Below are 13,825 nucleotides of genomic sequence, written 5' to 3'. Positions count from 1 at the left end.
GGAATCTCACGCACAATTGCTCTTATAGAACTGCCACTAAGTGCCCATGTTTTTTGGCGTACTTTCTTGGATCTATCCCATAGTGTCCAGCGATGTGTTCTGGGAGGGACGCTGTGCAGGCGATCGGGATTCTTGGGTTTATCAGAATCTCAAGGAAGAAACTAGGGACGTGAAAGTTCACTGAGGAGGACAGGAGAATGAACAGCTGGGGGGTTGGGGATAAGACAGGGAATAAAGTCTTCATTGCTTATTTCTACCTGTCACCAGGGCCGCCGAGAGCCGGGGCCGGGCCTGGGACAAGACTGCCCCCGGGCCCCCCCACCTGAGGTTGCGTAACGCCCCGCCCCCCCACCCGAAGTCGCCGGGCCCCCCTCCACCCGAGGTCGCGTCGCGCCCCTCCCCACCCGAAGTCGCTGGGCCCCCCCTCCACCCGCTGCCGGGCCCTCCAAACTAACCTGAAGTGCCTTCACGTTCGCATCGCAGCAAGCAGCAGGGCAGACCTCTCCTTCCTTCCGTGCCCCGCCCTCGCGGACGTTACATCAGGCGAGGGCGGGACACGGAAGGAAGGAGTGGCCTGCCCTGCTGCTGCTGCAATGCGAACATGAAGGCACTGCAGCGGAGGCCCGGGCCCGGGGACTTTTGTCCCCCCTGTCTCCCCCTCTCGGCGGCCCTGCCTGTCACATCTGCCTAAGAGTAACTGGGGCATTTTAATAGGTCACATCTGCAAGAATGTGATATATAAATTCACTCTGCTAATTTCTCCTATCAAGGCACCAAACTTTGGAATTCTCTTCCTCAATCAATCAAGTTTACAGATTTTCTTCCTTTTTTTCTTCCTTTTTTTCCCCCATCTAGTCCTACCTAATTATGGTCTCACCTATCCATCCTTAATTATTTGTTTGTCCTTGAGATAGTCTAAATCCTTGTTTACTTACTGCACGTGTATTAATTTCCTACTTTAAGTTATTATAATTTGTGTTATATTCTGTACATTATGTTTTATTAACTTTATTGTTTGTAAGCCACATTGAACTTGAGTCTATTTTGGGCTAATGTGGGGTATAAATGTCATTAATACATAAATAAATACAGTGCTTACTGGTAACCATTTGGATTGATTGACTTCTACACATTTAAAATCAAGAAACAAAGCAACGGATCTGTCCTTCTGCAAAGAAGGACAACTATGAGGGACTAGAGTTCGGAGAGGGAGAGACAGACCCTGAGCCTCTACTGTGAGCAAATATTTAAAGTTCTTATCTGTATTTTGTGATGATGCAACACTGGTCCAATGATAGGATCAAAGTACTCAAAGCTGACCCAGGACAACAAAGAAACACAAGGTTGAAAAGAGGAAAGGAAAGGGTGGGACAGTGATGAGGATCTATGTGTCCAGTCAGGAATCAGGGACTGAGACCAGCTACAGGAGATTGGTTATACAAAGGTTACCTGGTCATTGGGTCCAGCCAGAAAAAAACATGTATTTTAACCCTTGGGTTACATTCAGGCTGGATCACTAACAAAAGACGCTGTAAACATTGTTTTCTAAATTCCCACATACCTCTTGAAAAATAATATATTTCATTTACGTATAAACAAACAGAGATATTCTCACCTTCATCCCATCACTCATACTCCAAATTCATCTGTTTGAACCTCCTTTTTAACACAACTATTTCCAGAAAACCATAGGGTTCCATTTAACAAGCCATGGTAGTGATTCCTGGCACGGCAAATGCAACGAAGCCCATTCAATTCCTATGGGCTTTGTCGTATTTGCTGCAAAGGAATCACTACTGCGGCTTTGTAAAAGGAATCCCTAGTCTTTTGTTTTTCCCAAGTTTTATTTGTAATTGTACTACAACAGAAAATCAACAAGATAGAGATTGAAAGCCACAATGGTCTGTAAGTATAATGCAAACAACAAAAGCCAAATCTCCTTTCCCCATCCCTCTCCTCCCCCAAGATAGCCCAAAAGAGTCTCCCTGCCCGATATCCAGGTGCTACACAGTCCTCCATATGTCTCTGAATAGCAAATTAATAACCCCTGGAGTATTCAAGAAAAGCTCAGCCTGTAGCGCTTGCTCTCCAGACCCAAGTCTTGTGAAAGGTAGCATAATGGACATTTTTAACGGCCATCGATTCTGACATTAAGCAGAAATAGTCCAATTTGCACACCAACGCTTTCATATTCGGCATTTGTCGGTTGCTTCCACACCACTACTAAAGCCAAGTGAGCAGCCATGAACAAATGGATAGCCAACTGTCTTGTGTGAGTTTCCCTGGGATTTGTAATATGGAATGTTGCTATTCTTTGAGATTCTGCATGGAATCTTGTCACTCTTTAGGATTCCAGAATCTTGCTATTCTTTGGGATTCTACATGGAATGTTGCTACTCTTTGGGGTTCTGCATGGAATCTTGTCCCTCTTTAGGATTCCAGAATCTTGCTATTCTTTGGGGTTCTACATGGAACGTTGCTATTATTTAGGATTCCAGAATCTTGCCCATTTTCAAGTCCTTACTCAAAGCCCATCTCTTCTCCCTTGCTTTTGGCGCCTAACCACCTTCCCCATTCATGATACCTACACTGACTACATAGTTTGTTACCTTTAGATTGTAAGCTCTCTTGAGCAGGGACTGTCCTTCCCCATGTTTAAACTTGTACAGCGCTGCGTAACCCTGGCAGCGCTATAGAAATGCTAAGTAGTAGTAGTAGTAGTCTTTGGGGTTCTACATGGAATGTTGCTACTCTTTGGGGTTCTGCATGGAATCTTGTCCCTCTTTAGGATTCCAGAATCTTGCTATTCTTTGGGGTTCTACATGAAATGCTGCTATTTTGTAGGATTCCAGAATCTTGCTATTCTTCAGGGTTCTACATGGAATGTTGCTACTCTTTGAGATTTTGCATAGAATCTTGTCACTCTTTAGGATTCCAGAATCTTGCTATTCTTTGGGATTCTACATGGAATGTTGCTACTCTTTGGGGTTCTGCATGGAATCTTGTCCCTCTTTAGGATTCCAGAATCTTGCTATTCTTTGGGGTTCTACATGAAATGCTACTATTTTGTAGGATTCCAGAATCTTGCTATTCTTCAGGGTTCTACATGGAATGTTGCTACTCTTTGAGATTTTGCATAGAATCTTGTCACTCTTTAGGATTCCAGAATATTGCTATTATTTGGGATTCTACATGGAATGTTGCTACTCTTTGGGGTTCTGCATGGAATGTTGCCACAATTTGGGTTTCTGCCAGGTACTTGTGACCTGGCTTGGCCACTGTTGGAAAACAGGACACTGGGCTAGATGGACCATTGGTCTGACCCAGTATGGCCTACTCTTATGTTTGTGATGAAGCAGGCAACACTCCACTTTCAGAGGGTACTGAATCCCCAGTATCTCCTGAACCATATGAACAACAGCCCCCTAACAGGTCTGGACAATGGGGCAGGTCCACCAAATATGAAACATATCTCACACAGTACCACAGTTACGCCAGCAAAGGCCGGTTCCATATTTAAAGAGTTGTAGCATTTGTTGTGGGGTGTACTACCAATGACAAAACATTTTGTGTCCATTTTCAATTACCACACTACCCACTCATCATAGTCTAGATGGTGAGATCTTAGACCACAAGGAAATCCCTGTGGTAGACAGGTCACCACCTGGACAGGAGCAAGCAGGGCACGAAGACAAAGCTAGGCTCGCGGAGACAGGTGGAGCAAGACTCCCAAAGAGCGAGGTACACTGGAAGATACAGCAAGGCTCCCGAAGAGCAGGCCTCACTGGAACAGACTGAGCTAGTGTCATAGTAAGTGATGGCAGATAAAGACTTACGGTCCATGCAATCTGCTCAAGATAAACTCAATTACATGGTATGTGATACTTTATATGTATACCTGAGTTTGATTTGTCCTTGCCTTACTCAGGGCACAGACCATAGAAGTCTGCCCAGCACTGTTCTTATATTATGTTCTGAAGCTAACCACTCACAAACTCTACAAGGAGGAAGCAGCAGACACGAAAGCATCAGCCGAAGTTCGAGCTGCCACTAAATGTGGTTCTAAGATGATGTCATCCAGATGCACGTGTCCCAGAAGTCACTGTGTGCCCGTGGCTGACACACAGACTAGGAGTGACATCTAAGTCCACAAGGGAATGCAGGTGAGGCAGACACCAGCCACCATAAGGCAACAGTCATGGTGGAACCGTGACACTACTGATGAGTTTTAGCTAAATTCCCATTTCCACCTCTCATAGGTCTCCCCCAAGTCCCCCTCCCAGCATTACACAAAATAGTCCAGGGGGGAATAGGTCAGAGCCAGTGCTTGATGAAGTCAGGAGATAGAAACCCTACCACCATTGGAGCCGACTCTGTGGGTGCTGTGGGTGCTTGAGCACCCCCAATATTGAGAAAATTCCTTGTATCTGGCCATGGAAAGTTTATTTCCATTGGGCTTAGCACCCCCATTAATTTTGAAAAGTTGGCTCCTATGCCTACCACCCCCTCCTCTCAAGGCCCGCTCCATTAAAAGTCTTCTCCAGAGTAATATCCCCCTCATGCTGTATGAGAAATATAGTCTCTGATTTGTCTATACTGAAAGGCCTAGTTGGGGGGGGGGGGGGGGAATCCATATTCTTCCCTGAGTAAGGAAAAAACTCCCCTTTCTCCCAGATCTGACACAAAGCAGACAGACCCTTGTTCTCCCACTGTCGGAACACCTCATCCAGCCTACTTGGTGGAAACCCTGCGGCATATCATATAGCCATTTGTAGAAAGCACTTTCTGAGAAAAGTCTTTGCCTGATAACATACCAAGTTTTGAGAAGACCCCCTACGCTCATTGTTGCCCATTTAATACATCCCAAGATCTCAGAAAAAGGTAACCGTAGAAGGGTGCGGAACTGCCCAATGCTGTTCCATTCACACCCAATCTTGGATTTCAGGGCTCTGTTCTTTCCTGGTTTTCTTCTTATCTCTCCCAGCGTACCTTTAGTGTATACTCTAGTGGATCCTCCTTTACTTCTATGCCACTGTCAGTTGGTGTACCTCAGGGATCTGTCCTGGGACCTCTTCTTTTCTCCATCTATACGTCTTCCCTTGGTACCCTGATCTCATCCCATGGTTTTCAGTATCATCTTTACACTGATGACTCCCAGATCTACCTCTCCACACCAGAAACCTCAGCCAAAATCCAGGCCAAAGTATCAGCCTGCCTGTATGACATTCCTGCCTGGATGTCTCAGCGCCATCTGAAACTAAACATGACCAAGACTGAGCTTATCATCTTTCCCCCTAAACCAACCTCTTCTCCTCCTCCATTCTCTGTTTCTGTGGATAACACTCTCATCCTTCCTGTCTCATCAGTTTGTAACCTTGGGGTCATCTTCGACTCCTCCCTCTCCTTCTCTGCACATATTCAGCAGACTGCTAAAACCTGTCGTTTCTTTCTCTATAACATCAGCAAAATTCGCCCTTTCCTTTCTGAGCACACTACCAGAACCCTCATCCACACCTCTCGCTTAGACTATTGCAACTTGCTTCTCACAGGTCTCCCACTTAGCCATCTCTCTCCTCTTCAATCTGTTCAAAATTCTGCTGCACAACTAATATTCCGCCAGGGTCGTTATGCTCATATTAGCCCTGTCCTCAAGTCACTTCACTGGCTTCTTATCCGTTTCCGCATACAGTTCAAACTCCTCTTATTGACCTATAAGTGCATTCACTCTGTAGCTCCTCAGTACCTCTTCACTCTCATCTCTTCCTACATTCCTCCCCGGGAACTCCGTTCACTGGGTAAATCTCTCTTATCTGCACCCTTCTCCTCCACTGCTAACTCCAGACTCTGTTCCTTTTATCTTGCTGCACCATATGCCTGGAATAGACTTCCTGAGCCGGTACGTCAAGCTCCATCTCTGGCCATCTTCAAATCTAAGCTAAAAGCCCACCTTTTTGATACTGCTTTTAACTCCTAACCCTTTTTAATTTGTTCAGAACCCTTATTTTATCATCCTCACTTTAATATTCCCTTATCTCTTGTTTGTCCTGTTTGTCTGTCCTAATTAGATTGTAAGCTCTGTCGAGCAGGGACTGTCACTTCATGTTCAAGTGTACAGCACTGCGTATGTCTAGTAGCGCTACAGAAATGATAAGTAGTAATAGTAGTAGTCGTTGGGATTTTGGAATGTTGCTACTCTTTGGGATTTTGGATGTTGATACTCTTTGGTATTCTGCACAGAATGTTGTTACTCTTTGGGATTCCGCACGGAATCTTGCTACTGTGGGATTCCGGAATCTTGCTACTCTTTGTCCTTATCTCTTGTTTGTCTGTCCTAATTAGATTGTAAGCTCTGTCGAGCAGGGACTGTCTCTTCATGTTCAAGTGTACAGCACTGCGTATGTCTAGTAGCGCTACAGAAATGATAAGTAGTGTTGCAGGAATTACCACTATTGTTAGCAGAATCTGTGGTACTTCAGGAGTCAAACACCACACACCAGATTGAGAGAGAAATCTTCTTTATTTGCCAGCAAACAAAGTAGGACATCAGCTCTAGCTCTCTCTGTGTCCTGTCCTTCTGTGTCTCTTCTTCTGAGCTCTCTGGATCCTGCGTCTCCTGTCTGTCCTCTCTCGTCTCAGCTCCTTCTCTTCTTCTCTGGATCCTTCTCTAATGTAAGCTGCTTCTGCTCTCCTTTATATTATTCCTACACCCTTCTAGCCCCCCTTTCTCACCAGATGGCAAAGAATAGATTGATTACCCTGTCTTGAACTAATTATTACTTACACATTACTTAAAAATATCAGTTACATAGGTTTCAGATATTTCCTAAACTGACCTATGACCTGGGGCCTCTCAAACTAGACAATGTGGCACCTATCTCCTGCAGTTTATTATTATTCACATAATCAGCTAACTTCATAACTTAGGTTCATTGAGGGGCTAAGGGGCCAATCTTGCTTAATGGCACACAGACATGGTTTGTTATTACTTTCAGAAGACCAGTCCTACACTTAGCTAATCAATCAAGGAGAAGAGAGTTGACTTGTCCTGACCTCTTTCACCTATTAGTTTCATACACAAAACTAGCTAGGACTGTGGATAATTCAAACCAGATGATGACCTCTTAAACTGCAGACAAAGCTCACTTGAAAAGTCAGACACTGGATTGAAAATATATTCTACATAGAAATAGAACTTATTAATTAAACAGAATAAAACATATTTTAAAATAAGCAGAAATCAGAATTCCTTATAAGACAAAATCTAAATTATCAAGAATATCTATATCTAAACTATCTTATTCTAAACAGCGTTCAATCTAATCCATTAAACTGCCTGCAAAACTGTCCAGTATGCCTTGCTCATAATGGCATCCAGATGTGGTAAATAATACCTTTGAACTAACATTAACTCAAAAAGGGACAAAGAAAGTTTCATTTCTCTCTGACCTTTCTAACCTCTAGTCTAGCAAAAGCTAGACTTCTGAGCAAATTAAAACCAGATGGCATTCCATCACTTGCAGGACTGAACCAAAGTTAAAATTAATATGATTTCTCTGCCCAAGCTGCCTCAGTAGTAGTAGTAGTCGTCGTTGGGATTTTGGAATGTTGCTACTCTTTGGGATTTTGGAATGTTGATACTCTTTGGGATTCTGCACAGAATGTTGTTACTCTTTGGGATTCCGCACGGAATCTTGCTACTGTGGGATTCCGGAATCTTGCTACTCTTTGTCCTTATCTCTTGTTTGGCCTGTTTGTCTGTCCTAATTAGATTGTAAGCTCTGTCGAGCAGGGACTGTCTCGTCATGTTCAAGTGTACAGCGCTTTGTACGTCTAATAGCGCTACAGAAATGATAAGTAGTAGTAGTAGAATATAACACATGCTAGGGTGTCCCTATAACCAGTTCCTCCAAATGACAAACTGATTACAATTTATAACAAATGACTACTCTATCTATGACAAGTTAATCCGTTATTATGCTTCCCCTGTGCACATCCATATGCTGCACAAGCCGGCATGTTGAAAAATATAAGTCATGAAATAAAAATGCCACCAACAATAAAGAAGGACAACGTGGAAGCAGCAGCTCATAGGTTTGCTTGCTTTGTTATGAGTGTACTTGAATGACGGTTGCGCGGGGAAGGGGGAAATATAGAGGGTGTTTTACTAAACTCTCCTGTTTCTTTGATTTCTCTGTAACACCAATTGTATTCTGTACCCTGGTATGGCGATGCTTTGTAAGCCACATTGAGCCTGCAAGTAGGTGGGAAAATGTGGGATAGAAGTGCCATAAATAATAATAATAAAGATTAGTTTGAGTTATCTACAGCAGGGCCCCATAGGAATAAAATGGGCCCTGCTGCCATAGTCTTAACCTTAGTGGCTTCAACGTTTTGACGTCATGTCACCTGCTGTTCGCAATCAACCCTCCTTGTGCCGTCTCCTTTCTCAATCTAACTTTGCTAGTTGGAACGCTCCTTTCACGCACGCCCCTCCTGAAACACGCACGCCCCCAGCGGCTTCCCTCCAATCACCTGTTCCTCTTGAGGTCTAGCCGCTCCCTACAGGCGGGCGCGTCCTCAACTCTATCTTCCAATCAGAGGAAACTTCCCGTGGGTGTGGCCTCAGCTCGCACATGGATTGGCTCATTCTTTAGCTTTGCCGGCGGCCGCAAAGGATCACTGGGAGGCGCAGCGTGTTGTGCGGTGAGTTGAGCTGGGTGGGTAGTAGCACGTGTAGAGCAGAATCTCTTTCCTTTACCAATCCAGAAGTAGGACAGGGCGTTATGGATTTGGGAAGTAATGACCGACCCAAGAGACCAAGGGCCACTGAGCTAACCAGGACTCACTGACGCAAACCACCCCGACCGGCAGGGGTTTGGAGCGGGGGAGTCCACGGATCATGAACCTACTTAGCACAGCAGGGATGGACAGAGATCAGGGCAAGGCAGGGAGGGACCGAGGGCCAAACACCAGAAAATCAATGCCTAAGGTTTCAGTTATTGGGACCAAACAAAATAAAACATGGAAAAGAAAATAAGATGATACCTTTTTTATTGGACATAACTTAATACATTTCTTGATTAGCTTTCGAAGGTTGCCCTTCTTCCTCAGATCGGAAATAAGCAAATGTGCTAGCTGACAGTGTATATAAGTGAAAACATTCAAGCATTACTATGACAGTAAAATAGATACCATTGGAGATTCTACATGGAATGTTGCTAGTATTGGAGATTCTACATGGAATGTTGCTACTATTGGAGATTCTACATGGAATGTTGCTATTCCACTAGCAACATTCCATGTAGAAGGCTGCGCAGGCTTCTGTTTCTGTGAGTCTGACGTCCTGCACATACGTGCAGGACGTCAGACTCACAGAAGCCTGCGCGGCCACATTGGTGATCCGCAAGGGCCGACTTCTACATGGAATGTTGCTAGTGAAATAGCAACATTCCATGTAGAATCAATAGAAATCAAACAAAATAAAACATGGAAAAGAAAATAAGATGATACCTTTTTTATTGGACATAACTTAATACATTTCTTGATTAGCTTTCGAAGGTTGCCCTTCTTCCTCAGATCCGATCAAGAAATGTATTAAGTTATGTCCAATAAAAAAGGTATCATCTTATTTTCTTTTCCATGTTTTATTTTGTTTGATTTCTATTGATAACCTTAAGAGTGGACTAACACGGCTACCACACTCCTCTAGTTATTGGGACAAAATAGGAAGATCCCACGAAACAGAAGAAAAAGTGGGAAATGGACCAATAACTCCAGACACTGGGACAACAGAGTCCAACAGGAAAACTTTATGTACTAGTGAAAAAAGGCCCGTTTCTTTAAGAAATCAAACGGGCGTGACTTTCTGCCATTAATGTTTTGAATGGAACTGTTAGGACCAATGTGCTGTGATGGAAATGAAAATATTTCAAGAGTGTATTACGAGTAATATGCAGAATGAGATGTGTATTGTTTTGTTTCTGTGTGGTTGTTAGTGAGTATGTGTGAGAGATAGACAGTGAGAGTGTAAGAGAGAGACACACAGAGTGTGTGTGTATGAGTGAGAGAGACAGAGATTCAATGTTCGTCTCCCCTTCCTTCCCCTCCACCAAGCTCTGTACCTGGGACTTGAGAGACAGTGACAGAGAGACTGAGTATGTCAGAGACAGTGTGTGTGAGAGCGAGTATAAGAGACAGTGTGTGTGATGTTAATTTCCATGTCCCCTTCCAGTTGCAGGTCTGCCCCCTCCTCTCCTCCGAGTTGAAGACCGCCGCGCATTACTCCCCTCTCGCCTTCCTAAGTGCTGGTCACAATTTAATAATTCTTACATCGTGGTCTGGCATCTGCAGTAAATGCGAGCAGGCACGGCACTTCAACTTGCGTTCCTTTCTGTCTCAGCTGTGCCTCTGGTCCCGCCCTCATTTCCTGTTTCCGGAAGGGCAGGACCACAGGCACAGCTGAGACAGAAAGGAACGCACGTTGAAGTGCCGTGCCTGCTCACATTTACTGTAGATGCCGGACCACGGTGTTAGAATTATTAAATTGTGACCAGCACTTAGGAAGGCGAGGGACACTCAGAGGAGAGAGGAGAGTGATGCGTGGGGGTCTTCAACTCGGGGGAGGCGGGCGGTCCTGCAACTGGAAGGGGAGGGTCGCGGTTTGTTGCGTTGTGTGCGGGCTGCTGGTTTGATACTTGCGTTGACGTAAACCAAGGCTTCAGACCGAGGCACAGCCAATCAGAATGCAGGAGTAGCCTAGTGGTTAGTGCAGTGGACTTTGATCCTGGGGAACTGAGTTCAATTCCCACTGCAGCTCCTTGTGACTGTGGGCAAGTCACTTAACCCTCCATTGCCCCTGGTACAAAATAAGTACCTGAATATATGTAAACCGCTTTGAATGTAGTTGCAAAAACCTCAGAAAGGCGGTATATCAGGTCCCATTTCCCTTTCTCCTTTCATGGAACATTCATGGTGCAAATTATTATGTAGGATTAGTTTATATACTATTTTATATATTTTTATAGACTCCTGAGACAGGCCTGTGGCTGAAACACAGATCTGTGTCGAGTCCATAATAAAGTTTTCCTGTTCGACTCAGTTGGCCCAGTCTCTGGAGTTATTGGTCCATTTCCCATGTTTTCTTCTGTTGTAAGGTTTCAGTTAACCCCTGTGTGACCTCACTGTTCCTGTGCACGAGTGACTTAGAAGCCCAGCTTCTCCAAAGTGAAAGCATGCAACACACTAATGTTGATCTTCAACACCCGTTCTCTTTGTTTCAGAACTTGCTGTTGTTGAACCCCTCCCTGGAAGATTATGGCCACTCCTTTCTTAACTTTGAACCACATTGCATTTCACGTCACCAATGGAGCAGCACTGCTCCAGGAACTGGTCAACAAATTCCAGTTCCATCTGTTTGCCGTGAGGGTTACAGAAACGACTCGACAGTTTGCAGTGAAGAAAGGCTCTGCGGTTTTCTTAGTCAACGAGAGACCCAAGTTAGGTGTTGCTACAGCACAGCAAAAGGCACGGCAGGAGGGCAGACTGGGCTTGATCCAAGAATGTACTGATCTGTCTTGTATTCCTTTCAACCATGCACTGCCCATAGTTTGCCCAGGGCTTGATCTCCTGTATGATGTATGCACATCTTGCTCTGTAGACACAGCTTCAAATGTGAGCTTTGAGGTAGAGGATGTGGACAGACTTTACAGACGACTCCATGCCTGTGGCTGTCAGATCCTCATTCCGCCCACTGGCGTTAAAGATGATTCAGGATGTGTAATTTACTGTGTAATTAAATCCATAGTGGGGAACATCTACCACACATTCATTGATCGATCTCGCTACACAGGTGAGTTCTTGCCAGGATTTCAAGTCATAGACTCTCCTGCCATGGCATCAGGGCTTGCAGAGATAACGCACTTTGATCATGTGACCTACGCCTGCCCCCAGGGGAGTAGCTCTCAGGTCTTAAAATGGTACGAGAAGTGCTTTGGCTTCCAAAGGTTCCAGCTTCATCAGGAGGAGAATGCAGAAGATGGTTACATTATCAGTGGTGATGGTGTGGGACTTCGCCTCACTGCTATGCAGTACTGGACATGTAGCAAAGTGGCTTTATCTTTGCCACTGCCCAGGAAACAGTCAGACTGCAGGTTTGTCTTGGCTGAGTCCTTGCCAGGGCAGGGGAGGAATCAGGTGGACACATTCCTGGAACAGCATGGTGGGGCAGGGATCCAGCATGTGGCACTGTACACACCAGACATCATTGCTGCTGTCAGGACCTTCTGTTGCACCGGCGTCCAGTTTGTAACTCCGCCACCAGCTTATTACACAGAAACTGGGAAGGAGGAGGAGATTAGGGCTGCAGGACAAGATCCCCAGCTACTTTCACAACTTGGGGTCTTGCTAGACACTGATGTGTCTATGAAGGGCGAAGGCAGAGGTTGCCAAGGCATGGTGGAGAGGAGACATCTGATGCAAATCTTTACAAAGCCCATCTTCTCGGAAGAGACCTTCTTTCTGGAACTCATTCAGCGGCAGGGAGCTTCAGGCTTTGGGGAGGGAAATATCCGGGCATTATGGCAGGCTGTGCAAGCATTTATAGACCAGAAAGAACGGGAACAGAGTAACTAAGTTTCCAGAGGGGATCACAAGCTAAAGGATCAGAGAAAGTGTCACTTTAATAGGCTACTGTGAAAACATGTCGTGCTCTTTGGAATATATGAATTTGTTAGCTTCTTTTACAACAAAAATATTCAGCCAATGCCTTAGATTTGATTTTCAGGTGGTGCTTTCAATTTGTTCTGAAAGCTGGCTTTGATGATCTAGACGATAGTTTGTTTATTCTAGTACCAAGTCTTCTGCAAGAGGGGAATTGTATCATTTTGATAAAAATGCCGAATAAAACTTTATTAACTAAAACTGAAGAATTTTAATAGTGACGGCAACTTTTCTTTCTTCACAAGAGAAACGCACCGCTGCAGAAGTGCAGGGCACAGGCTGCAGCATGCCGGCTGGGTAGCCTGCATCAAGTGAATAGCATACTGTTATATTTGCTGGGGTAATTTTATGAATCACTTCAGCATGGAGGATGTTTTACATTCCAAAAATGTCTCTGCTATCTATTGCATTTGTATCCCACATTTTCCCACCTTTTTGCGGGTTCAGTGTGGCTTACAATACGTTATGAAAGGTGGAAATACAGTTTGTTACAACTCAGTTATGGATTACATTGTGAGGAGTTATGTGAGACAAAGTCAAGTATCATTAAGGAATATAACAATGGAAAAGATCATTGAAACATTGGAAAGGAAACACGGGAAACTAAAAGGGGCAATATATAATGACAGGAATGCATTTGGTATACATTTTCTGTGAGTAAAGGTATGAGTGTGGTGAGATTACGGGGGATGAGAAGGTGAGATTAGGGGGGATGAGAATTCAGAGTGGCTGTAATGATGCATTATTGAACAGTGAGTGTGGGCTTTATGTGTTTTGGTTCTTTCCGTAAATTTTCTCAAAAAGATGGGTCTTCAGTAGTTTGCGGAAGGTGGTTTGCTCGTAGATCGTTTTCAGGTTGCGCGGCAGTGAATTCCAGAACTGCATGCTCATGTAAGAAAAGGTTGACGCGTGCAGCGCCTTGTATTTCAAGCCCTTGTAGCGCTATAGAAATGCTAAATAGTAGTAGTAGTAGTGGTGGTTATACTGATGCAGGGCAGCTGTTGGGCAGACTACTTAGAAATCCATCATCAAGTGAATTGTAAGGCATTATTTTGTAGGATCCCAAGAGACACTACTCATACTTATATAGACAGTGTGTGCCCACCCA

General features: G+C 44.5%; 1 protein-coding gene across 1 annotated transcript; it reads left to right on the top strand.

Moving 5' to 3' along the window:
* Positions 1 to 4,157: 4,157 nt before the first annotated feature.
* On the top strand, positions 4,158 to 12,819 carry LOC115471754 (4-hydroxyphenylpyruvate dioxygenase-like protein). Its single transcript, XM_030205569.1, has 2 exons — positions 4,158 to 4,163; positions 11,311 to 12,819. The coding sequence occupies exons 1-2, from the start codon at positions 4,158 to 4,160 to the stop codon at positions 12,628 to 12,630; spliced, it is 1,326 nt and encodes a 441-aa protein (XP_030061429.1). The 3' UTR covers positions 12,631 to 12,819.
* Positions 12,820 to 13,825: the final 1,006 nt, after the last annotated feature.

This window comes from Microcaecilia unicolor, chromosome 6 (assembly GCF_901765095.1).
Source record: "Microcaecilia unicolor chromosome 6, aMicUni1.1, whole genome shotgun sequence".
In the NCBI taxonomy this organism is placed as follows: Eukaryota; Metazoa; Chordata; class Amphibia; order Gymnophiona; family Siphonopidae; genus Microcaecilia; species Microcaecilia unicolor.
This window is presented reverse-complemented; position numbering and strand designations above follow the sequence as displayed.